The sequence below is a fragment of the Hoplias malabaricus genome, chromosome 5 (genome assembly GCF_029633855.1).
Source record: "Hoplias malabaricus isolate fHopMal1 chromosome 5, fHopMal1.hap1, whole genome shotgun sequence".
Taxonomy (NCBI): Eukaryota; Metazoa; Chordata; class Actinopteri; order Characiformes; family Erythrinidae; genus Hoplias; species Hoplias malabaricus.
Window position 1 is genome coordinate 29,601,055 of NC_089804.1, and position 26,771 is coordinate 29,627,825.

The 26,771-nt window shown below is 36.6% G+C and overlaps 2 protein-coding genes across 3 annotated transcripts in view; one reads left to right on the forward strand and one right to left on the reverse strand.

Annotated features, from left to right (window-relative positions):
• efcc1 (EF-hand and coiled-coil domain containing 1) overlaps window positions 1–11,235 on the forward strand; it is a 36,947-nt gene extending 25,712 nt beyond the window's left edge. Inside the window, exons 3-9 of one of the 2 annotated variants that reach the window (XM_066672561.1) lie at window positions 1,367–1,506; window positions 2,186–2,233; window positions 2,928–3,063; window positions 6,443–6,608; window positions 8,017–8,175; window positions 9,615–9,684; window positions 10,188–11,235. In XM_066672561.1, coding sequence (XP_066528658.1) covers window positions 1,367–1,506; window positions 2,186–2,233; window positions 2,928–3,063; window positions 6,443–6,608; window positions 8,017–8,175; window positions 9,615–9,684; window positions 10,188–10,324 — 856 coding nt within the window. In that variant the 3' untranslated portion in view covers window positions 10,325–11,235. The remainder of the gene's footprint in view (window positions 1–1,366; window positions 1,507–2,185; window positions 2,234–2,927; window positions 3,064–6,442; window positions 6,609–8,016; window positions 8,176–9,614; window positions 9,685–10,187) is intronic. The other variant, XM_066672562.1, reaches the window with a different exon arrangement.
• Window positions 11,236–16,365: 5,130 nt separating this feature from the next.
• On the reverse strand, window positions 16,366–24,749 carry map1lc3a (microtubule-associated protein 1 light chain 3 alpha). The gene is made up of 4 exons (XM_066672691.1): window positions 24,613–24,749; window positions 22,384–22,439; window positions 22,122–22,228; window positions 16,366–18,968 (listed from the first exon to the last, which is right to left on the reverse strand). The coding sequence occupies exons 1-4, from the start codon at window positions 24,650–24,652 to the stop codon at window positions 18,806–18,808; spliced, it is 366 nt and encodes a 121-aa protein (XP_066528788.1). The 5' UTR covers window positions 24,653–24,749; the 3' UTR covers window positions 16,366–18,805.
• Between the last annotated feature and the right edge of the window lie 2,022 nt (window positions 24,750–26,771).

Below are 26,771 nucleotides of genomic sequence, written 5' to 3' on the forward strand. Positions count from 1 at the left end.
ATCAGTTAAGGCAAAAACATGTGTTTTTTTATTGATTAATTAATTCATTAATTTATTAATTTTATGTAACCATTACTATACAGGGTTGCAGTGGGTCCAGAGCCTACGTGGAATCCTTGTGCACACTCATACAAGGCATACTTTCAACACTCTCACCAATCCATTACAGGACATCAACCCAAGGCGTCTGGAACAACGGGGTGAATGGGCATTTGACCCACCACTTTTACAATCACTGGGGTGAGATCCCACCACTTTTTGGTTACATTTAAGTGGGTCATTAGGAAAAGAAACAGTCCCTTGCACCACTCCAGAGCCGCGTCTAGCACTGATCCACAGGCACAAAACTGGCCTATAATCTGCCTCAGAGGCTTAATCAATTTAAATCTTAATTTCATTATGGGGTCTAAAGCAGCTGCCACTTCAGACCATTGCTGCTCAGACTAATCTTCATTCGGGTAAAAAGCATTAATGGTCATGATTTTCGTTAAGACACTAATCTAATGCTAAATGTCTGGTCTGGAGCATTTCTTATTGCTGCTAGGAAACCTGAATTGCTGAAGGCTTCTACCATTTTAAGGGAAATGTCACTGAATAAACAGATGTGTAATTCAAAATGGTTTGTTATAAATGATTCATTGTAGAAAGTCAGATGTCTTTACGATGGGAGTGATAGGAACCAAGGGTCATCATGCTACAACATAAATACATACAGCCATTTTATTTATTGTCCAAAACTGTCAGTGTCTTTTCAGATTTTCTTGTGGTTTAGATATGGAGAAAGAACATGATTCCATATTTCAGTAGCATACATTTTGTCCCATTACTTTTGGAGGTGTGGTGTCATCCCTGCATCCACTTACGCACTCAGTCACTCACACCCTCACACATATGGACACATTTGAACAGTTGCTTGACCTAGAGCACCTAGAGGAAACCCATGTGGACCACAGAGAGAACAGACCCAATTCAGGAGTTGAATCCAAGACCCTAGGAACCTATGATAGCAGCAACACTACCTGTAGAACCACCGTCCTGCTCTGTTTCTGATTCATTTAAAATTAGAGAATTTCTGTGGAGGTTTAAGGGCAATCTGGAAAATATAAAGCATCCAAATACTTCAAAGCATTTTAAGAGTGCATGATAAAATCTATGTCCAAAGTAATATTAAGTTAAGTAAGACTAAAATGGGACAGACTTGGGCAGCTACACCTCTCGAGACTGAATGTGAATGAAGAGAGTGTGGACACCAAAGGAGGAAAGCAGCAAGTTTTTATGTTTCCTCTAAATAGCAATAATTTGCGATTTTTGTTGTTATCAATATATCAATATCAATATCAATGCTTGTTTGTGTATTTTGATGCAGGTCGGAGGTGTCTAAAGTGTCTGTGGTGTTCAGCAGTGTGGAGGAGTTGCGGTACGGCCGGCAGAACTGGCGCTGCTGTCTAGATACACAGAGAGACCGTGACTCTCCCACGGGACGTGCAGAAAACTCTCATGAGAATGGTAAACCACGCCTAGCATAGTCACACATAAGCATAAAGTCACTATACTGTAAGCTAAGCACTGGGTAGAGGTGTATAAAGCCTTCAGCACTGAGCTATGGAGTAGTGTAACTGTGTTCTCTCGGATGGAGGTTTTAGTATTAGTATTTTTACAATTAGTATTGTTTAAAGATATTTTCTCAATTCTTAATTTACAAGAGTCTTACACTTGTCTTAGAGTTAAGTATGAGTTCAGCTAAACCTCTAAAATGATTTAAAGTTCTGAATTTTCTATCAGTTATATAACTAATTTAACAAACTGAAATTGGATTTTTTTCTAAAAAAGGAAATTGTTCATAAGGTACTGTCAATTTGTGCACAAGCAAAATAATGGCAAATTTGATTATGGTTTGTCCCCCACCCTCACTTCTAATTCTCAATAACTTAAATTTTACATTTTTATCCATTTTGCAATCAGTTGAATGGATGTAACAGAACACTGGTAATAATGCTTAATTATTTTTTAATATGTGGCTCACTGCATTTATACACTAAAATAAAATAAAAGCCTTAAGAAAACAATTCATCTATCATAAGGCAATATTTGGGAACTTAAGATTTATTTTGTAAAATTGCATTTAAGAACATTATTATCAATTTCTTAGCATTTAACTTAGGATCGTTTGTACTTTTTTCCTCAGGAAACCTTAGTGAATCCGACCCCAGAACTAATCATCCACTAAGCTCAGGTATTGATTAGTTATGTATGACAAAAGCCACCCCAACTCATCCCAACGGGCAGTCCCATTTCATTTCAGTCAAATACAGAGATTATATATGCTGTGTGTTTACAACTGAATGTCTGTGTACATAATGGATGTACCTTAAAGTAACACATAAAATGTTCACAATATTAACCTTGTAGCTCCAGTGTAAAAATAAAGAAGCAAACTTCAAATTCATCTTGGGGCAAAGTAGAAAATTGTATATGCTGTTTGTTTATCAAACCATTGCTTTAAATTGGATATTGCTGAACATTTACAAAGGGCGGCAAAGTGGCACTGCAGGTAGTGTCGCAGTCACACAGCTCCAGGGACCTGGAGGTTGTGGGTTCAAGTCCCAGTCCAGTTGACTGTCTGTGAGGAGTTTGGTGTGTTCCGGTTTCCTCCCACAATCCAAAAACTCACATTGTTAGGTGGATTGACGACTCAAAAGTATCTGTAGGTTTGAGTGTGTTGCCTTGCAAAGGACTGGCGCCCCCTCCAGGGAGTGTTCCTGCCTTGCGCACAGTGATTCCGGGTAGGCTCCGGATGCATCGCAAACCTGAAATGGATAAGTGGTTACAGACAATGAATGAATGAAAACTTACATAATGCATTATTAAATATGTGCAGAATTTAATTTGTATTTAATAATAATGTGTGTCTGTTGGTCTGTCCTCAGTTGAGGAGCAGCTATTCCGCTCTGTTGAGGGCCAGGCAGCATCAGATGAAGAGGAGGAGCGCTGGACAGGTGAGCAGCAGAGGCAGGTGGACGAGGTGAAAAGGATACTGACCAGACTGTCCTGTTGTGGAGACAGGTATAGCACAGTTTTTTCATTCTTATAAAGATAAAAAGATTTACAAATATTAAAGATTTCACAATTTTACAGTTTACTTACAGGCATTAAGCAACATGGAATGCTCTGTAGCACCTGCATATTAGCCTAAGGTCAGCAGGTGGTGCATAAAGCCCACAAGCTGACTAACTGTGTTCTGTGAAGTTGTGACAAGTTCTAGGGCGAGTGCTAGATAAGTGTGAAGCCCACCAGTATGGAGCTGTGGACAACTTGTATTTTTCTCTAAAGCAGGGGTGCACTGCTTTAGGCCTGGAGGCCCGCTCTGCAGCATGGTGTGATTCATTTTCTGCTCACACACACACCTGAATCAACTCATCTGTGTTTTATCAGGAGAATCACCAAATGTTTCTGGACACAGGCTCTCCACTCCTGGTCTAGAGTAATGGAGCATACTGAGTGACATGAATTTCGCTGACAAAACGTTCTATCAGTGCTTGACTTCACCAAAAATTGAAGATAGAACATATGTCCAGTGAGTCTTCAAGTCTTAATGAGAGCCAATAAAAAATAGGGTGTTTCTGTTGGAGTGGTCTTGTTTACTGCCCCATTGGCATTAAGGGAACACAAGGTACGATATGATATTTTGGCTCCTGGCCTCCCCCTATATTTGCAGAGTGTAGTGTACTTTTACAGCACTGTACTCAAATCAAGGGGGAGGGGTGAGGGGAGCTGGATTCCTACTATGCTCCAAAAGTAACATAGTGGAGTTTTTGCCATTCTGAGCACAAAGTACCAATGATAGAAGCTCTGTTCTCTTTATTACAGGACAGTGAAGCATAATGTAATTTAAAATACTACCTAGTTTTCCTTTAAGTAGATAGATATGTAGAAAAAAATTGATCATATTATTGTTTTCATATACTGTAATCATTTTTAAATAGGGTAACATTTCCAATATTGTGGTATACCGTATTTCAGTCATATCAGTCCTAGTTCCAGTATTTAATCTAAACATTGGCTGTTAGTCCAGCAAAAATGGGGAAAATTATATATTTACCCTTGGATGAACAGGTGTTCACAATTTTTGTGAACATATATTTACATGCTTATTTCCATTAAGGCTTGTCAATGTTTCCTGACTCAGGTTTCACAGAGGTGTGAACAGAAAACACTGCTATGCCATAACCTTAAATTGTTCCAAGTTTTTTATGAGGTGTCTTGATACCAACGGAAAAGCACACCACTGCTTATTAGAGGGGAATGTTGTACACAGGTCAGTGTATATTTTATACCCTTTGGCTTAGATTTAGGCTTACACCCAAGTGCATTTATGGGCACCCCACAGTTTCTTGAAGTTACAGTATTCCTGTAGAGAAAATTCCTAAGAAGCCTTTGTGCAGGGTTACCATGTATTTGGATGCATGTTAATACTGTAGCAGCAGACTTAGTCTTTACCCTCCTGGGAAGACTTTGATCTCAGTGGAACATTACTATGAGTGTTTGATTCAACCACAAAAGCATTAGTTAGGTCAGGTACAGAGACTACAAGATTAGTTTTGAATACCAAGCACCACTCTGAACAAACCACTGTGTCCATCAACCTATGATGCCCCCTTGTTTTATAACCCTATAGCCCACGCTTGAAACAGAGCCTGGCATCCCATTGTACTGTTTAATGCTCATGTATGGACATTGTACAAGCTCTGTATGCACAATTGAATACCAGTGTCAGGGACCAGGGTGTACTACAGCATAAGCCCTATTCAGAGGGAATTAGTTTTACATGGCGAGCTGGGGTAATGTTATTTTTACAACAGATGTCAGTAATGTTTATGGATTTGAGCTGGATAAGACGTCTTGGTGAAAATAACAGAGATGGGAGCGGCTGTGTGCCGCTGGGAGCGGCACAGTGTAGATCATACACAGAACTACTGCAGGTTTTGACTGTTACTGCTGTTCTGAGAACAGTCCTCCCACCAAAAACATCCAGCCCTCAGCAATCATATCTTCTTTCCTGCTGCTGTTAGACTTTACAATCAACACTGCTCCCAGTAAACCTGCTCTTGTAACTGCACCGACAATTTATTACAATAAGAATACAGAATGTAATTTTTTTTGGATGAGATATATAATATAATATGCAATATTTAAAACCTTCAAAATAGATGGCAAAAACTATACTAATCCTACACAGTTATTATAAATGATACTCCAGTAATAATTACTTCACCCCATCTCCATAGATAAAACGAATCCTATCTGAATAGGGGGATAGAGTAGCAGAATCCCCTAATTTCAAGATGTGTCTGAAAAACTTTGCACAGATAGTATACGATATAAAGCTGTACTTGAACAAGAGGATTACAGATTTGGATTCACACTAACAACACATGAGCAGCCAGCTTCATGGAGTCAAATACGAGTGGATCAGACACAGCAGTGCTGCTGGAATTTTTAAAGACTTTGTCCACTCACTCTCCACTCTGTTAGACACTCCTACCTTGTTGGTCCACCTTGTAGATGTTAAAATCATAGACAATATCTCATCTGTTGCTGCACAGTTTGTGTTGGTTGTCCTCTAGTCTTTCATCAATTGACATTTGGCTGGCTATCAAATGGCTGTTGGCTGGATGTTTTTGGATGGGGGGCTATTCTCAGTATTCTCAAAATTGCCATATTTGAATGATTATTACTTTCTAAATACTTGGAATAAATGAAAATAGTTGTATTTTGTATAAAGGACACTTTAAAGTAGAAAAATATGTGTTTTTTGATCCTAATATAATTTACATATGCTCCCAATTAACTCCTAAATGCCAAAAAATGTTGATGCTCACAGTTTTTTTTTTCTCCATAAATGACTCTAGAGACATCAACAGTGATCCACATATGTTGATTTATTTATAGAACTTTACCAGAAAAGGTTGTGAGTGTTCCCAATATATTTATTTTGATATTTATAAATAGAGGATCACATTTAGTTTACATTTCATAGTATTTATTTTGGGAATCGAAATTAGTTTTTTCATATTTTGTTTTGTTTCATGAATTACTTCAAATATACATTGCATGGTTTATGTTTGGGCTATGAAAAGCCATTTTGGGAATTATTAGGTTCTAAACAAGCAAAAATGGACTTATTAGGAATGTATATATTAGTCCTTTTTGAAAAATTGTGGTAATAAATATCCAAAGTGTCAAAAATGGTGTCAAACAGTGCTCAATCACCTTGAATAACACGTTAAATTAATGCTTAGGGTGCCCTACACTCTGTAATTGTAGAACTACAAGGTGCTCCTGTGTTGTCAATGGAGCTGAGTGTACAAACAACAATGTGGTCATAAAGTTAAGGCTGACAGGAGTATATACTGTGTTGCTGCAGTTTGTTTGCTCTGCTCAGGTGTGATGAGAGGGCTGTAAAGAGGCTGCTATCCCACTGTGGAGAGGCCAGAGCAGAGGAAAGTTACACTGCTGTTCTGGAGCTGCTGGACAGAGTGACCCGCCTACACAAACAGCTGGAGATCAGAGAGAACCAGGCCAGGAGAGACCAGCCGGATGCTGAACAGGTACACTACAGCCCCATGCTCACACACACACACAAACACAAACCTTCAAAAATTTTGATTGAACTGCAATATAAAATGTTCATTGTTATTTTGTATAACAACACTGAGGCCCTGTTCACACCTATTTTTAAAAACAGGTTTTTCTCTGTGTTTTGGCCTTCAGTCCACAAGAATATGGCATTTTAGGTAACTGAAAACTGAGGTTTTCAAAAACACTGAGATTTTCTTTGTTTTTGAAAACACTATTGTCACTGTTCTTGTATGGATGAGGAAAACTTTTTGAAAAAGCTGATGTAGTACAGCCTTCCTGGCTCAGGTCATACATGCAGACAGCACTAGATTTCAATTCCCTACATATGAGTAAATATAAATGATGCTGTATTAGATATATATAATGCACTGTTAAATAGGGTGACCAGACGTTCTCTTTTACCTGGACATGTCCTCTTTTTTAGACTTAAAAATTGTCCCGGCGTTTACAAACTAGTCCCGCCCTCCCCTACTCCATTTGGTTCGCTTCAGTGAAAAGGGGGCGTGGTGAAATAACCTAAAATCTTCTGGTTGCACGGTCTGACTGTAGAGCTACCGTAAAAGAAACTCCCATGTTTTGTGTAGCAAATAAAGGTGTGAAGGACCCAAAAGCAAACATAAGTTCAGCTAAGCATACAACGGCAGCGAGGGGCGAGAGCTCATCACCCCCCCCCCCCCTCTTTTTCACCATTACCGATCTGGTCACCCTACTGTTAAAATCTAGATTCAGTAATTTTGTGAGTTGTATAGTGCACTACATAGGTAGTATGGAGTGATTTGGAATTAAACCTGTTTTTTCTCTCATGCTTCCTGGTGTTTGGGTATTTCTCATTGAGCAGTACTATGGCCCCCTACTGGACTGGCATGATAATTCTACCATTTTCATAATTGTCTGGACGGGAATATTTTTCTTGTTTGTACGGGACTTGAGATGTTTAAAAACTCCAGTAGCTTCCACACATTCAAGTGGTTTATGTGTAGACAGCATCTTATGATGCTGACCACCTATTCCAAAAGATACAGAAATGTAACAAATAAGCATCAAGTGTCCTAAATTAAATTCTGATGACAAATTGACACTATGAAGGACTCTGATCTGACCTGTTGATCAGTTGTCAGGACAATTGCAGGTATTCAGAACATGTAGAGTCCTCCTTTAATGGAGTTATCAAAAAAAGTTTGGGAGAAGGACAACGCCCAAACTACTCTCTATCACCACACACCCTATAAAACAGCTCCCTCACTTTGGCATGATGAAAATATGCATCCAATCACCACCCCAATGCTCACCCGTTTGCTTGGCAGGGGGGGCCCAACTTTGATTTAACCAACAGAAGCTGCCCAGAAATTATATTTGCATTGGTGTTTATGTCTGCAGATAAAGGACTCCCTGCTACAGGAGCTCCAACAGAAGGCTGAAGAAACTGAGCTGCTCCACAGGGAGCTGCAGATGCTTGAGACTGAACGAGTACGACTCTCTCTGGTCGAGGAGAAACTCATGGATGTCCTTCAGCTCCTCCAACAGTTCAGAGAACTGGTCAGTCTTAAACCTACACTATATTGCCAAAAGTATTCATCATATTCTTCCAAATAATAGAATTCCGGTGTTCCAATCACTTCCATAACCACAGGTGTATACAACCAAGCACCTAAGCATGCAGACTGCTTTTGCAAACATTTGTGAAAAAATGAGTTCAGTGAATTCTAGCATGGTACCATGATAGGATTCGGTTGAAGTGACTGGGAACGACATCCCGATGACGATATGTTCAAGTATCAAGAGATATATTAGTATATCTCTATAAAGTATATTTACGTATCAAGAGATTTTGGACAATTTAATGCTCCCAACTTTGACTGCGCACCAGTGCACAAACAAGGTCCATAAAGACATGGATGAACGAGTTTGGTGTGGAAGAATTTGACTGGCCTGCCCTGAGCTCAAGCAGACAGAACATCTTTGGGGTGAATTAGAGCAGAGACTGCGAGCCAGGCCTCATCCAACATCAGTGTCTGAGCTTCTGGAAGAATGGTCAAAAATTCCCATAAACACACTCCTAAACCTTGTGGAAAGCCTTGAATTTGTTATAGCTGCAAAGGGCCAGCCGACATCATATTAAACCCTATGGATTAAGAAAGGGATATCACTGAAGTTCATGTGTGTGAGAAGGCAGACGAGCAAATGCTTTTGGCAAATAGTGTATATTCCATAGTTGTAGGGTTCATTGAGGACTGAAGTGTTATGCCCCATATTTGTCCCCATCAACCCTTCAAAATGATCTATGTGTTGTGATGGAAAAAGACTCTGTGCAGACTAATAAAAATCCAACTACACCACTCGTAATTTGATTTGTGAGCTACATGGTCTACTTCCATTTCCATTGTCATAAAACACATTTTCATTTCCACTATATTCATTTCCATAGTTAGGCGCACCCACAACATCCATTCCCTTAGCTACACTCCATCCACTTGCTACATCCATTTCTGTAGTTAAGCTCCATGAATTTCCATAGTTATGTTTTAGTAAGATGTAACACATTACTTGCTGAAAGTTATTACAGTGAAAGAGACTAATAAATTGGTTTGAAATATTTTATACTACCTAGTTCAGGTAAGAGGGTCCCGTTTCAAAATTTTACTTAGGGCCCCAGGGAATTCTGGACTGGCTCTGCTCATACGCCCATGACCTGTGCTGCAGAATCTGGCAGTTAAACTTTTTGGCTCATCTCTCACAAACACCAGTGCATTCAGTACTAGAGAAAGCCAAGTTTAATTTAGGTGCAAGTCTTTGACTTTCATTTAAATATACACACAATCTGACCACAGACTAAACTATTAGACACAGAGACTTCCTTTTTTACTTATATTTTGCACAATTTTGCAAAGATTTGTATATTGTTACTGTAAGTTAGACATTAGAAAGTAATTTAAGATATTTTACGCAGAGAATCACTGGTTTTAATGTACTTTCAGAACGTCTCAAGGAGGTCACTGGGGAAGATTTTACTGAGCACGCTGGAATCCTGTAGCGATCCCCAACATGGTAGGACTCTTGTCCTGTTCTACTCTCTTCACTGAAGGTTTAAAAAACTTTATATTCCTCTGCAATATTTGGACAAAATCTGGTGCAATTTGTTTTAAGCTCTATTTGACCTTGGGTAGATGAAAGAAAAATATAAATAGCGTCCTGACAGATCCAAACAATGTATTTATTTACATGAGTATTAGTTTTTTTTTAACTTGACAAGCAGTTTTATTTGCTGTGAAAAATCAGAGCCATTGGGAATAGAACAAAACGTGATATAATGCTTTGGCCTTTCATTAAAGCAGGTCTTGTTGTTATAAAAAAACCTCACAACCTGATAAGCTTTCTATTAAAATTATTACTACAAAATGACAAGGGAAGCATACTCATTTGTATTAAAAACAGTTTAAAAAGTGTCTCTAAACCTTCAATAGGCCATGTAGATCTTAACAACACAACATGCCTTAATTCAACATCAAGCACAATGCACATAATCCTCATTTGTCATTTTCCGTCCATAGGGAAGGCTCATATTCTGGAGGTGCTGAATGCTCTCTGCCATGAACTGGCAGTGTGTGAGATCCTGTCCAGCAGTTCCACACTGGAAAAAGCCCAGAGTCATCAGTCCCTCACCAACTCTCTCCTCATCTCCTGTTGAGCAATGGGGACCTCTGCTGGCCATTAAGGATTTTTATAAAGGACCATTTCAGACACTTGTTGCTCTCAGTGGAAATGGAAACGAGTAGCCACCATTTGTCACTATGCAAATAACATCATATTAACTGATCAGTTGCCTCCAGTCTGTGTGAGTCACCTTAAGTTCAGCTGAGCTCATTGTTTAAGATCAGCACTTCCATTCTAATACTGCATCAGAGCTGAGCGCTCACTCGTTCAAGTCATTTATTTATGTCTGAGTCATGTTTGATTTCTCGCTGTCTGTGATGAGACTAGGTTCATAATGTTAGATAAATAAGTCAAGCCAAAACTGAAGAAGAATGGAAACTAAAAAGTGCTGATATGTGTTTTCAACCTAATCTCCATCCCCTGCATCGGTATGGAATCCTCAACACAAGTCCCTGCATTTCCATTTATAAAGAACCAAAATATGTGATGGTGCATCATTTTCACAGAATGCAGCTTGTCTGCTCTAATAATCAAGTGCTTGGGGGTTTTTATACACCTCTGGCCCACATTTGGCATTGGGCACACTGACTTTAGACTCATGTGCAGCTGCTACAGAATGTTCCAGATGAAAATTAAGGTGGAGAATTCAGTAGTATTCCTTTAAGATCAGTGTTTTCTTTGGCACTTCTCAGCATTAGTGCTGACTTAGTCAGGTTGTAATCAATTGTGTATATTTCTGTGTTATGTTTGTCTTCTCTTTTTCTAAGAAATGATTAAGAAGGGGTTGAAAGTGAGACTTCCTGTAGCCAGACGAGTCCGGCCATGTGTTCCAATTCTCAATAAGTCAATTCTGGTTTTAACATACCCTCGCCTACTTCACCTTGCCACTTCCCTTCAGGGAATCCCCGGGTGTCATCTTAAGAGCTGTTCCATTACTGTTATAAAAATGACATTTGTGATTTTAATTGAAATCACGATTTTAACACGTTTTATAAATTTAGGAGGATGTTTCCTCACCATTTGCTGATCTCCAGTCTGTTTGGGTGCTCAAAACCTGTCTAATGTCTTTACGAATCTCCAGTGTCAGTAAATATAAAAAAAAATAATAAGTAAATATCTTGGTCCAGGGAGAGAGCCTTTCTCTCTCCCTGCTCACGGCAGAGAAACAGTATCTGGATTATTTTAGACAACAGAGAGAATTCCAAATATTGAAAAGCACAAACCGAGATGAGGATATTTGTTGGATATCTGTTTCTGCTCCATAGGTGGGTTGCAGTTTCAGATTACTTAAGGTGGAAATGTCTCCAATTTCAAGAGACAGCTAACTGCATTACTGCAAAGTGCTACAAAAAATTAAAACAGTAAATAAAAACGTACAGACAAGTCTTTCCTTGAACATACCATTCCACCTTAAAGGATGCAGAGCTTCAGAAAACAGACAGAAACAAACTAGAAAAAACAGTGTTTCCCCACAATCGTAGTCATCCCCTTTAACTGAAGTGAAGTGTGTTAAATGTGTTAAGTGTGTTTCTTTGAGGGGTGAAGGGAATGAGTCAATCCTGATGTCCACTTCAGAAGCAGAACTTGCCCAGAACTCATTGCAACGTGATGCATTTTACATAGCAACAGCAAAAACAACATTACAGTTTATAAGTGTAAACAGAAACAAAAAAAATCACAATGCTTTATATATATACAGGGGTTGGACAATGAAACTGAAACATCTGGTTTTAGACCACAATAATTTATTAGTATGACGTAGGGCCTCCTTTTGTGGCCAAAAACAGACGGCTCCTCCAAAACACCCCAAAGTGGCTCAATAATATTTAGATCTGGTGACTGTGCAGGCCATGGGAGATGTTCAAATTCACTTTCATGTTCATCAAACCAATCTTTCAGTCTTGCTGTTTGAATTGGTGCATTGTCATCCTGATACACGGCACTGCCTTCAGGATACAATGTTTGAACCATTGGATGCACATGGTCCTCCAGAATGGTCCGGTAGTCCTTGGCAGTGACGCACCCATCTAGCAAGGGCCAAGGGAATGCCATGATATGGCAGCCCAAACCATCACTGATCTACCACCATGCTTCACTCTAGGCATGCAACAGTCTGGGTGGTACGCTTCTTTGGGGCTTCTCCACACTGTAACTTTCCCGGATGTGGGAAAACAGTAAAGGACTCATCAATACATGTTTCACATTATCCACAGCCCAAGATTTGCGCTCCTTGCACCATTGATACCTATGTATGGCATTGGCAGGAGTGACCAAAGGTTTGGCTATAGCCACCACACCACATATTGCGTCCACAGTTAATCCTGTTGGATGTGTTTTGTCTTTCTTGGTGGTATGCTGACATTACCCTGGATACCGTGGCTTTTGATACATCACAAAGACTGTCTTGGTCACAGATGCGCCAGCAAGACGTGCACCAATAATTTGTTCTCTTTTGAACTCTGGTATGTCACCCATAATGTTTTGTGCATTGCAATATTTTGAGCAAAACTGTGCTCTTACCCTCTGCTAATTGAACCTTCACATTCTGCTCTTACTGGTGCAATGTGCAATTAATGAATATTGGCCACAATGACAGGTGTTTCAGTTTCATTGTCCAACCCCTGTATGTATATATATCTATATATTTGTGTTCAGCTCAATGTTCAGCTCTTGTGATCACATGCAAATCACAAAAGGAATCTGTTAAGCGAGACGCTGTCTGTTTTTGTTCTTGTGTGCTTCAATTTCTTACATGGTCAGTTGAAGTATGCAAGGGCATGTGGAAATCTGAATTGAAACTCAGCTATGATTGTTCAGTAGAAGATACGAAAGCATAAGGACAGTGCTGACCTTTCTTAAAATGCTCATATAATTGAAAATGGAAATATTCCTGCTTTTGAAATACATTTGATCTATTTGGTATGCAAGTACGTAAGGTTTAAGATAAGGATACGTTGATACTGCAGGCAGTCCTTAGCAGAGTTATTGAAGTAAATGTTCTAAACATTTGCTCAGACTACATTTTAGAATCAGTAAATATATTACACATATATCAGTCTTAAAGGCATTGTAACAATAGCAATTTTTTTACATGCTGATGTATACAGAGATGGTGGTTATTTACAAAAGAGCTATAACTGTTTTGTTGTTTTGAACTTCAGGGGGAAAGTAAATATGGGCCCTTTAAGTAATGTAGATAACTGGAAAATCCAGGTTTGTAAAATACCACAAAGTTTTTGCATTTAATGTGTGTTAGATAAAGCTAGTTTCAGTTGTTACAGAATCCATAGGTTCATGTCTCAGTGCCTGAGGTGTATGTACATTGGTGACGAGGTGTTAGGTGACCAAAATTGAAGCTGTTGTTCAGAAATCACTCAGGTAGTTTATGTTGATGCGCAGAGGTAATGTATTTACAATATTTCCCTTCTTATGGATATTACAAATTAAACAGAAAAAACACAATAGCAGCTTTGTCAAAATAAGCACACGTATGCTTTATGTCTGTATACATTTTTGTAATTTAGCCTTGAATATACATTTAGCACTTCTTATTTTCTTTTTATTTCTAGCTGCTCTGGTGTAAAATGCTCTGGTATGTCAGTTTTTCTGGGTGGGTACTGGATATTAATTTTAAAATGATACACTACCATTACATGATACATTGCCTGGCCAATATAAAACGGTTGGCCAGTAAATTCTACGAGCTGATTTTGTAGACAAAATTATTTTGTAATAAATACATTTACATTAAATAAACAATTGAAACTCAGTTTTATATGAGGCACTGAAGACCTGCATTTTGGTTTCATTAATCTTCACATAAAATGTGTTATAACATTATTCTGGTGCTAAATTAGAGGTTTGGAAACATTTTTACATTTCCCCTCCATTTTTATAGGCTCAACTGTAATTGGAAAAACAATTAAAATATATGTATTATTTTATAAAACTGGATGCAAAAGCACTGCAGACACTTCCTTCAACTTCTTTGTGTTTGTGGGTCGTCTTGCCCTAAGTAAGTGAAAATGATGCTAAATTGGTTTGAGGTCAGGTGACTGATCTGACCATTGAAAAATATTCACATACAATTCAGATCATTGATTTGTTAATTCTCTGAGAATCATTCGGCTACTAGCTTATATATAGCTTTACAAGCAGTTTCTAGAAGTTTTCTTACATTCATGAAGGCATCCCTTGATTGTAGGCTTTGACACTGATACAACCCCTGGCCTCAAGTACTCTTGCCTCGGCTATATGTTTAGAAGTTCTTACCAAGAAATAATTCTGTGGTCGTGTAGGTTAGTTGTCTTTCAGGCCCTTTGCTTTTTTTTTTTTTATCTTTGTCATGAAATAACAAGGGAACATGCCTAGCCATGAAATTTCTCAGTCAATTGTACATTGCCCAAAAAGGCTGTAATTAATAAATAGTTAATGCAGTATTTTTGTTATAACTGTTCATAAAGCAGAAAGATTTAAGCTTGAATTAAAGCTGAATGTCTACACTTAAGTTACACCTTGTTTCAAAAGTTTTGTGGTGGTGTAAAATTAAGAAAACTGTCAATGTCCAAATCTGAACCTGACTGTCTTTCAGGAGATGAATCGTACTGTGAAATGTCAATTATTAATCAAATAATAACATGTAAAATCTACTAAATTTACATGTAATAAATGACCATTCCTAGTATCAACAGATTATTTTTCCAGTTTTTCAGTTGCTAAATATGTACAACCTACTGTTTTTACCCATTGAACACTAGCTGGTTACTTCACATATGCTCGCTAAAAGCAGCTTAGACTGATAATTATTATTTATAAAGTAGAAATAAAGAGCTGTGCATGCAGGAGGAACCTTGCAAATTTGAAACAGCTTTAACAATCCACCCTGAGTAGGCATGGCTGGAATTTAGCTATATCTAACCCAGCACTTTTTAATCTATACTGATCTTAATTATTTTTGTTTCATGAAATCATTCATGATTTTTGCATGATTGAATTTAATGGAATCATCAATCAAATCAGTTAAACACAAATTCAACTGCTCTAGTTTGTCAGAACTGACACTTGCAGTAGGACATTTCATTGAATTCTAGTGTATGTAAATTAACTTGTTTTCCATATATTTCACATTCACAATTTTCTATGTAAAAATATGAAAGTTTTCCCCCTACATTACACTTATAAATTATAGTCCTTCAAGTGTTCTTTAGTAAAGAAAATTATTTTATATAGAACCCTGAACATTTGAAGAACCTTTTGTATGATTAAAGGGTTGTTTACATAGTGAAAGTGTTCTTTAGATTAACTGAAAATATGCTATAGATGGTTTTATTTAGTGCCAGTTTGAAATGGGTTCTGTTTGGCACCAAAAATGGTTGTTCTAATGCAACAAGCTTTGGTAGAGAGTGAAATGTAGAACCATTTAGCACATATTCCATGAATGTGAAGAAGGTTCTCACAATCCAAAGAACCGTTTAATCATGCAAGGGGCTCTTCAAATTTTCATGGTTCTATGTAGAATCACTTGCTTTACTAAAGAAGCTTTGAAGAACCATCATTTTTAAGAATGATGTTTTCAAAAGGTGTAGTGTCACTGCTAGACAGCTCCAGGGTCCTGGGGTTGTGGGTTTGAGCACTGGCTCAGGTTACTGTCCATGTGGGATTTGGTGTGTTCTCCCTGAGCCTCTGGGGGTTTCCTCTGGGTTCTCAGATCCAAAGAAAGGTTGGTAGGTGGATTGACTACTTGTAAGTGTCATTACGTGTGAGTGTGTGTCACCTCGCAAAGGACTGGCACCCCCTCCAGGGTCTGGACCCACTGCAACCCTAAACTTGATAAACTGTTATAGGCAATTAATGAATTAATTAATGTTTTAAACAGCCCTTGTAAGAGAGGACCATGCTAATAGGTCCAAGGGTACATCACAATCTTAGGAAGAGGTTTTCCTCTAACGTTTGTGTAATCTCAGTTTAGATTACAGATGATGCCTTTACCAATAATAAATAAATTGTCGATACTGGCCAGTGTTACCAGCCAACCAATATATCAACCAGTTTTAATTTTCTGATCTTTTTAGATGATGTTGTACAGTGTACATATTAAAGGACTCTGGTCAGCCTAATGTGGCTAGAGCTGCAAATATACATACGTTACACTCTAATCAGAATGGAGTGCTTATATGAACAAATGAACCAATGAACAAAAGAGTATTTTATGACTGTAACAAAATAAGCACCCTTAAATACTTCTGATACATTCCCACAAAAAAAAAAAAACAAAACAAGAAAAAAAGAACACAAACCGCAGACCCTGAGTTAATTATGTGATGATTTATACACACGTTTCAAACATACACATACATATTTATTTTATTTTTTCTTTCTTTTTTTTGGTTTGAAAACATCTAAAAAGATTTTTTTTTCTGTGTTAAATAAGATTGAAAATTAACAAATCTATAGCATAAATCAATATATAAAAAAAATAACATGCAAGATACTGTAGTGCATCATAAAACCTTCAATGAAGTCTTGGGACAGAAAGCAATCATGTCAGAGAGTTACAGAAAGAAAAGAAGCCAGAAATAGAATACAATTATGTGCTAGAATTATTTACGTTCTAAATTTAGAGTTTATCCTCGCAGCTGTTTTTTTTTTTTCGTTTGTGCAAAAGAAGCATATTCATTTCTATTTATTAAGAGTTACAGTAAGCCAAAAGAAACTTCACCTGCCACCTACTTAGTGCTGTAGTGTTCCTCCAGCCCATTTACAGTACACACTGCTGTTTCAATGGAATTAAGCACACACACAGGCCACATTCTTACACCAACATTTTAGGCTTGTAAATGTAACCAATCATGCTGGTGTAAATAATATGGGCTAAAATAGGTTTGCAAACCTAATGAGAACACGAGACTAAAACAGCATTAGATATATCAGCTTAACATCCACAATGTATTACCCCATTCTTAGCTTTAAAAGAAGTAGTTGACCAGGAATTAGATTTACTCAATTCCTTTTTAAGCTATATTGAGGCAACCACTAAAATGATGTCAAGTATCTGAATTTGGCTTCTTTAGCTTTGCACTGCAGATTATTAAGCTAAATATTCATGGAAAACTGACTCACCACCGAGTTTTGAAAATATGTACATTATTAAATCATTAATTTAGCTAGAGCCGTTTGATGTGAAATGCTTCACTGTGGAGACTTTAAATGAAACATTTACAAGGACAGTAACAGGAACCAGACATCTAAATCCATCTAAAAACTCCCTCTCAGAAAGCCATTACATTATAGTGTTTCAAACATTTTGACCAATGCTTGAGGCTTTGCTTTGCTTCTATAACTGTTTTTTTTAATATACATTCATGGCAGAGACATATATATACGGTGCAGATATTAAATTTATTTTTATGGATTAATCATTTATCGATTATTAGATAAATATTATTGCACCATTATTAACATTGCACATGCATGTGAGGGGACTGTTTTGGATAATAAATAAATTGGCTGTATTTTTGCTGTAGACATCATGACATCACTTCTGGTTCTTATCACCACTATTGTAATGAGTGTTTGATTCTCCCAGTCACTGAATTATGGAGACATTTTCCCATTTTGGAAAAAATGTCCTGCATATTCTTAATCTGACATGCTTATGTGGTTTCTGACACTGTTTGAAATGTGTTGGCTACAAATCCTCATTGCACCTTGATTTCTAACTATCATTTTTAATCATGTCTGTTTTGCCTACAAAAGAAACTGATACAGGAAGGGCTAACGAGGTCTACATGTATCCCATCTACATGTACTGCAGGTATCACAAGCCAAAGCTATCTATGTGTAGTGGGGTATTTTTCAATATTTTTGTCTCTGAAAATTTGGAGGTCCTTTCTCTATTTTTTAAAAGACCAGAAAACTTTGTGCACTGATCCTACTTAAGCAGCTAATAAGCGCAAATGTGACAGTGTCTACATGTTCACCTTTGAAGAAAGATTTCAAAATCTCACCCCAGCGTCAGAAACTATTACTACAAGTAAAGAAGAAAGTGAAATAATACCTACGCTACAGATTAACTTAAAAAAATAGGAATAACAGATACATTTACAGATGACAGGAAGTGTTGTTAATTATTTTACACACCTGTCCTAATAAAATTAATACAAATTTGAGAACATAAAAACAAAAAAACAAAAAGGGCTGTGAAAATTAAAAGGGTTTGAAAATTAAAAACGGCTCCTTTACATACACCCAGACTTGAAACAAGTGACTAGGGGCAATTAAAAACAGCAAAATGTCAACGGGGTCAAACTAGCAGGTACAGTAGTGCTGTCGTATGTACGCTCGTGTCAAAGAGACACAACAATGGTAGTGTTAGTTTTGAAGATGGCAGGAAGAAAGCTAGGTTTTTGAAACAGAGAGCGAGAGAGACAGAGAAAGACTCATGAAAGTTTAGCTGGAGCCTGTTTTCTCTGGCTTCTCCTGGCTCTCTTGATCATACCGGGACTAGGATCAACGCTTAGAAGCCAAAAGTCTCCTGCGAGGCATAGACCATGTAGAGGAAACCATCTTCATCACGCTCTTGCTCATAGATCTCAGAGATAGGAGTGGACACGCTGACCATGCTGTGCTGATTGACAAGCAGGAAGAAGGCTTGTGTGGGGTTCAGCTGCAGTCGACGCCTGAAGGCCAGACCCCAGAAAAAGGAAAAAAAGAAAAAAAAAACACAATTATTAATCTGTGTGGCCAAATCATGGAATGGAACTCATGCAATTTTTTTTCTACAATGCAATGAACATTTACAACATTCCAACCACAATGATCTTGATCTGAGTATTACTATAAATTGCAGTTGGTTATAATAGGATTAACTAAATTTTTGTAAAAGCTTATATGTTGACCAAATGTAAATGATGCATAGAGTTTGAAATAAATTATACATTTACTATTCACTCTTTTAAGATTATGTAGTTACATTAACTATATTTCATTTAATTTATATTTATTTTCTTTAATTTCCAAATTAAAGGGAAAATACATCCTCTACAAAGAAGCAACACAAGTAAATGAAAATTGTAATGATATATCAAGACAAAAGTAAAGCTCATTTAGTCATAGAGGCTTCTGTATCATTTTCTGTTAAATAAATTTTAGTTTTTCTGCCGATTTTGTTAGTGTCTGACTTTTACACAGTCCTACTGTCCACAGTCTTATTTTTCTGTGTACATGTTCTTGGTAGGTGTTGGTAGGGATGTCACAATTATAACTTGCACAGTTGCCAGGAATTCTTAGTATAAGCCTGGCCTGTGGGCTTTAACTGAGGTTCAAATATATTTGCACAACTCTTCACAGAATCTGTGGAGTTTTGGAAACCCAAAGATAAGAGAATATTTTACAACCACATTGCTGCCAAAAAAGCGTGTTAAAAATGGTGTATATACAGCTGAGGTTCCAAAGCGATCAGCTTTCACTTGGAGTTCATTAACAGATAACATTCCGGGGTAAAGTTGTTAGTTATAAACAATGTCTCATTTCAATGTTCCATACCAAAAAGATAATAATAAAAACCTAACTGCAAATTCAGATGCTCAACAAGTGATCCTGAGCAGTTTGGCATTGAAGAGTATATTGCACATCATCTCTTTACAGTAGTGTAAATATAACTATATATATATATATATATATATATATATATATATATATATATATACAGAAATTGTATTAACTATCCAAAATGGATAATAATCCTTCATGCCTTCTCAGTTTATAAGGGCTTTTAATAATGGTGAAAAAGGAAATCAACTGGATTTATAATTACGAGCACTTTGGCCATTTTAGACCAAAATCAACTAAAAATATCTGAAAAATAGTTTTATAAGATCAGGAAGTTCTGTATATAAGATCTGTACCTATTTCATAGATGACTGTGCGGCATTGAGGCAGCGGCTCAGAAAAATAAATAAATAAATAAATAAATAAAAGTTCATAACTCATTACTTAACAAAAATTTTACTGGGATTACTTTACTCATTACATCCTGGAAAATGTCATTTCAAACCTCATTACTTTACTTTTAAGTTACATTCTAAAACCCACACAAAAATATTAGAATAAAGTCAACAAATAAATCAGGAAAATACATAAATAAGACAATAGTTCTATCCATATATTTTTTGAAACAACATGTAGTTGTAGCAGTAACATTAAACCTGTCACTACATTTGATGTTACTATTTTCTCTGGTAAAGCCCAAATGTATTTAAGCAACAGAAAAATACAGTCCAATAAAACTTTCTTCTGTGGTCAAAAAAACATACCAATATTCATTTTTTTAAAAAAACCTTCACAAATTTAAAGTACAAAATTTTCAAGGGGCTCCTTTTTAAACTTACAAATTTAAACTTGACATGCTGTCAGCTGTGACGAGGCGTTAGTGCAGACAGAAATTACAGAGAAGACAACTTAGGACATGTCTTATTTGTCTTAGTTATTAAAATGATATTTTACAGGAATACATGAGAAACAAAAGTAGAATAGTTTTTAAGTTAGTAACAGTAATGTGATTCAAATTATTCATTTTTTTTAAAGTGTTAGCTTATTTACATAAGAACTAAAAGTATTTACAAAATATTGAACACTAGATTTAATAATCCATGGAATACTCTTAGCATTGGCTGCATTTTCCAGTGAATCAAGAATCATCATCAGACGAAGATAAATATATTCTTACATATTAATAAGCTTGCTAAACACATTCAGCAATGCTGAGCTGTGATTAGGAAACAAGCTGAGCAGCCACTCACAAAAGTTGGAGAAATGGCATCTGAGTTTAGGTCAAATGATCTGGCGGATGGTGAAATATTCTGAGAGCTAGTCCAAAGTATCCTAATCCGCTACTCATAGAAAGATCCCTGTGCCATTTTCTACTAATGTCCCTCAAGGGAGATTCAAAAAACCTGAAATTAACATGAAAAAAAAGTGACTAGGTTCCAATGATAGCAAAGCTAATTTTAGAGATGGAAAGTTGAAAAGCGTTAGCAGCAGTCCCCTGAGGACAGCAGGGTCAGCAGCAGCTCTAAATCTCTGGCACATGCTACACCCCCACCCCCCTCCATCTAAACACAAACCAGAGCAGTAAACAAACAAGCCCAGGCTACAGTGCACACAAAAAGAACCTTTTACAAATTCCTTTTTTTACTTCCTTACTTTTTAGTTGCCTGTTTTAGACATGGTTTGCCATTTCTAATTTTCTGTTGTAGGCATTATTTCATAAAACAGGACTTTAACTTTATATTGCTCTATAAAGAACACTGATACACTCCTGTTGGATCAACAAAACATGTCCAAGTTTTCTTTCCTGTAGCTTGTTGACACAAGAAAAAAATACAGTCAAAACAATGGAAAGGATAAGCAGGATGCTTAAATGTTGATTTTCAATGGCTAAACACATGTAGAAAGCTGAATATATATTAAAAGACTGACAGTTTAACTATAAACACTATCATTTAAATAAGAAACACAGAAGCAGAGCCTCAAACTGCACCAGTGACCTTCTGAAACACTGCTGAATTTCCTGTTTTGTGTCATTTAGTTTTGTTTAAAGTAAAATCATAAATTCAATATCACTCCTACTCAAATAATCAATTTCTTCTTCCTTTAACACTGTCTTCCCACGATTTCAGAGCGTTGAGACAAAAACACGTCAGACGCTATGTGACGGTTACACTAATTTAAAAATCACATCTGTTTTTATCGTGCAAAAAAAAAATTGTACTTTGCGTGAACAGACCTTAATGTTGGCTGTGTACTTTTGTTTGACCAAATCAAATTCTCACCTGATAATCTTTACCAATTCACTCATGTTGACATGATCAGGTACAAGAAACTTAGTCTTGTCCAAAACTGGAAGCTGCTTCTCTCCCTTATATCGTTCGATGATGACCTACAACCAAAAATTTCAGACAAAACACACACATGCACATAACATTACACTTCAAATCATCCAAAGCACTCCTCATTTTCCCCTGTTGTAATGTAAAATGTAAAATGTATTTAATTCTCATTAAATTATTTGTTAAAATTCAGACAGTTCCTTACCGGAATTTTATTAGGATGCTGTTCACGTATTTGCTGCACCTCCTTACAACGATCAGCTGGGGAAAAGAAATTACAAATAAATATCACCACAGTGATAGACACTAGCTTACCTAAACTAAACAAAAAGTAACTATAAAACTGACAAAACAAAACATGGTGAGACCACCAAATATATTTATGTTTTTGAATATTTACTGAAATTGTACTGATAGGTATACTGAAAAAAATAGCTGATACTTAACTGGGCAATTTATCCCCACCCACATTTTGGAACTATAATAGCTTTCACTTTTCTGGGAAGGCTTTCTGCAAGATTTTGAGGTGGGTGTGTTGGAATTTTTGCACATTCAAATGGTGGGTGGGGGATATGGTTTCCTAACCTCCTCCAGAGGTTACAAAGTGTAGTTTCTTCAGTGCTGAGCCAAGAATAGCAACAGCTTATTGCTCTCCTATTACAGGTAAGTGAAGCATCACAATGATTTTGAAGCTGTAGTTTTGAGGTACAAACACTACATAGTGCACCTTTAAATAGTAAGAAAAATTCAGTTTAATGTAATATGGGCCCTTTAATTTAAATAACAAAGTAAAAAGAAGATAAGTAAACTTCCAAGGTAATATGACCAATTGTACACTGTATGTCTATTTTTCGATTTATTTTAATTTTATTTAAATGTAAAAACTAGCATCTCATCATGACAGACCAACTGTTACAAAGAAAATTGTAAAAAAATAATAAAACTGTGGCTCAGTCAGTATTTATATACATGGATATAGAATACCAATATCTATTTAACTGACAGAAGTCTATTTATTTTTAAAATATGATGATGAGTTTGCATTACATACATTTTCCTTTGTATTATGATTATTAGGTTGGAATGGGTACAAGTCTAACAGGACCTAAACTTTGAACAGTGGTTTTTGGATCTGCTTGTGCTGCATTATATCAGTTTTTACTAGCCAGAGCCTATTTGAGCTGTCCCTGTTCCATTGTCACAGCTGGATACCCTTATGCCTGGAATTAAAATGTCCCTGATATAAGCAAATGCAGCACAAGGCACAAATCTTGCAGACTGCAAGCTACACAGATTATGCAATGGGGGTTTTACACCCCTCCCACCATACACCCGGTCCTATGTGAGGAATATGGGAGAGATCAAGTTACAACTTCATTTCTCAACACGTGAAGAAAGCCATTACAACGAGCTGCTATTGGCACTTGCACAGACTATTAAATTCATTCATGTGTCATTCTGATGAACAAAGTTTCATGGATAAGCTTCAGAAGTTTAACAGGTGAACAGAGGGGGGTTTTATATCAGAAGTAAATAAATAAATAAATGAATAAATAACACAGTCTTAATTTTGGAGTTTCCAGTCCTTTTTGGCCAATAATAGAGTTCAATCTATTATGAAATTTTGTAGTAAAGTGAAGCGTAATTAACAGCTGTATTTTACAAAAATTAAGAGAAAAAAAAATATGTCTGGTCTTGAAGTTTGCATCTGACTAGCGTCATCTTAAAGGTGCTCTAGGCAATTTCATGAGAATGTTTCTTTGTTATTGTAGCTCACCCATCTACCCAATAGTAGTCACACATCCCAAACCCTACCCACTGCATTAGTGCATTAGTCAAGGCGCCCTCCAGCAGTCAAGTGGGCAAACAACAACAACAAAGTCAGCAATTCTAGTCTCGAATGCCATTTATAAAACAGGTTGTCTCAGGCCCACAAAGCACAGGTGCTGATTCCATTATTCATATATTACAGTATTATCCATATTTTTCACTTAATCTGAACTAGTGAAAACAGTAAATAAAACTGCATAGTGCAACTTTAACTTTGTGAATGGGGAAATCTGTATTCAGATAATGAAGTTATTACAATATTTAATTTGTCTTTCGCTGAACAGACCACATTCAGATCCTCCGATAAAAACAACTCAGATGTGTGTGACGGGACTGGGGCTAAAGGGACGAGGACTAAATTACAGAGACTCCATTTTAGACAAAAACAATCATGTTACGTAAAAAATGCGAATACTATGAAACTGATAATGTTAAACCTGTTGTTGAGTAGCATTATTAAAGCCTTACCTTTAGTGTCATGAGACAGCAACTGCCCTAAGTCTGAGTAAATACTGTTAATAACTATTGTGTCGGTTAAGAGCTGTAAACAACAGCAGTGCGATACACTGTTAAACGTGATAAAGCTGTCCATATCTACACTTACCGAAAGTGCGTCGCTGTTTAAAAGGCCTGTCTGAAGGCATAACTGTAGTTTAATGTGGACAAATTGAGATGCTGTAGTTTAATTCCTCCTTGTTTTGCTTGCACTGATCCTCCGCCAGCGGCGAGAAAAACATGCGCACAACGTCACAGAGTTTTAAAGGGCGACTTACCACTGCTGCTGTTTTTGTTCAGCGCCAGGCAAAATAAAAGTTTCAGAGGTACAAGTTAAAAAAGAAATAAAAAAAAGATAAAATGGGTAACGTCGCTGTCCATAGAAAATAATTTATCCCTGAAATAGTTATTTTATAGCAGGAATAAAAAAAAAGTCCTTACTTTGTATAGAAGACAATGTAAAATGATTTCATTGGAGAATTATAGCAAGGTTTCTAAAATGTCTACATTTTCACAAAATGTGAAGGTCAACTAACGTATTCAAATGGTGTAGTAAACTAAAAATCTTTTTCTGTTTTTTAGACAGCGACGATTACTTTTTATATATTTTTTAATCATTCCCCAGATTGTGCGTACATTAAATAAAATTCTATGTATGTGGAACAAACACACTCCTCCGTATGTGTATATTTAAATAAATGTATGAAATTCATTCATTCATTCACATTCTGTAACCACTTTTATCTGTTCACGGTCAATGTGGGTCTGGAACATACCCTGACACATTGGGCGCAAGGCTGGAACACACACTGAATGGGGCACCAGGCCATCACAGAGCACCACACACACACTGACAGTGGGAGGAAACCAGAGGAAAGCCAAGCAGACACAGGAAGAACACACCAAACTCCTCACAGAGGCAGGGTTTGAACTCCCAACCCTAGAACCGTGCAACGGCGACACTGCTGCACCAACATTTTACAGGTTTATTTATTTATATGATAAAATTAACTTATCTCTGTCCTAAAAGATTAAGCAAATTACGTTTTAAAAATTAGATCACTGTCATATTACCATGTTCTATAACTAATATGAAAATTAATAAATAAATTAAGAACACTGGCCATTAACTGTAAAGTTTTCTGGCCAAACTAATTTACAAAGGAGAAAACAAACAAAACAAAAACACAACTAAATGGTGAATAATAAAAAGGTAAAACTAACAGCAAAAGAGAATGTGTAAAATAACAAATTGAATTTCACATAGTAGCAAGAGATGGTCAAACAAAAAAAAAAGTAATATAAACTAATAAAATGAGAACAATAATTTGTGCCTCAAAGCAAGACACCAAAAAACCAAAACACAAAATCCAAAACAAATAAACAAGCAAAAAAAAAAAAAAAAAAAAACACTGACAAAAATTGTTAACACATTTAAAGACGCTGTATAAGAATCTAGTGAATGACTGCTGATCTGAACTGAACAGTAAAAAGAAAACATCCATGCATGTGTATTGCCAAGGTAATGATACTGGGCTTATGGACCTCAGAGATCCCTTTTACAAAAAGGTTAGGATGCAGCCTAAATTAAGACAAAATGCAATGATAGGCAAATTATTTAAAGCCTACATTTAATTAGATGTATTTAAATAGTACAAAGACATTTTAAAAAATAGTATCTGGGAAACTATATATTTTTGAAAAATATATGCCAATCAGCACAATATAATCCATGCAGAATAGGTTGGGCCTTGTCAAGCAAGGACTTCTCAGAAAAAGACTTTGTCTAGATGATAGAATATTGCTCCAAAACCTCTATGTATCATTCAGCATTAACTTCACAGATGTGCAATCACCCAAGCCATGGACACTAACGCACCCCTGTAACATAATAGACGTTGGCTTTTGAACTGTGTGCTTATACCAAACCAGATGGCCATATAACATTATCCATAAAAAAGAAAAGAATTTCAAATTTTGATTTGAGGGACCACTGGACATTTTTCCACTTCACCTCAGTCCATCTTAGATGTAACTGGGGCCCAGAGAGGGTAGCAGCATATATGGATCCTGTTTATAGATGGTTTATTCTGTGCATGAAAAAGTTTGACAGTTTGCATTTGGAGACACAGTTAGGAACTATGTTAACAGAAAAATTGTTTTGGGAAGTGTTGCTGAGCCCATGCAGTGATTTCCACTAGAGAATGGTGTCAGTTTTTAATCAATTTCCTCCAAACTGGTATTAAACAGGTATTAACTAAAGCAAAA

Bases quoted from the DNA above. Each gene is read 5' to 3' on its own strand.
- map1lc3a (XM_066672691.1), bottom strand. From the start codon at position 24,652: ATGCCTTCAGACAGGCCTTTTAAACAGCGACGCACTTTCG. The intron at 22,440-24,612 runs GTAAGTGTAGAT...TCTTTTCCCCAG, and splicing joins TAAACAGCGACGCACTTTCG to CTGATCGTTGTAAGGAGGTG. The intron at 18,969-22,121 runs GTGAGAATTTGA...TCTGGCCTTCAG, and splicing joins GAATTGGTAAAGATTATCAG to GCGTCGACTGCAGCTGAACC.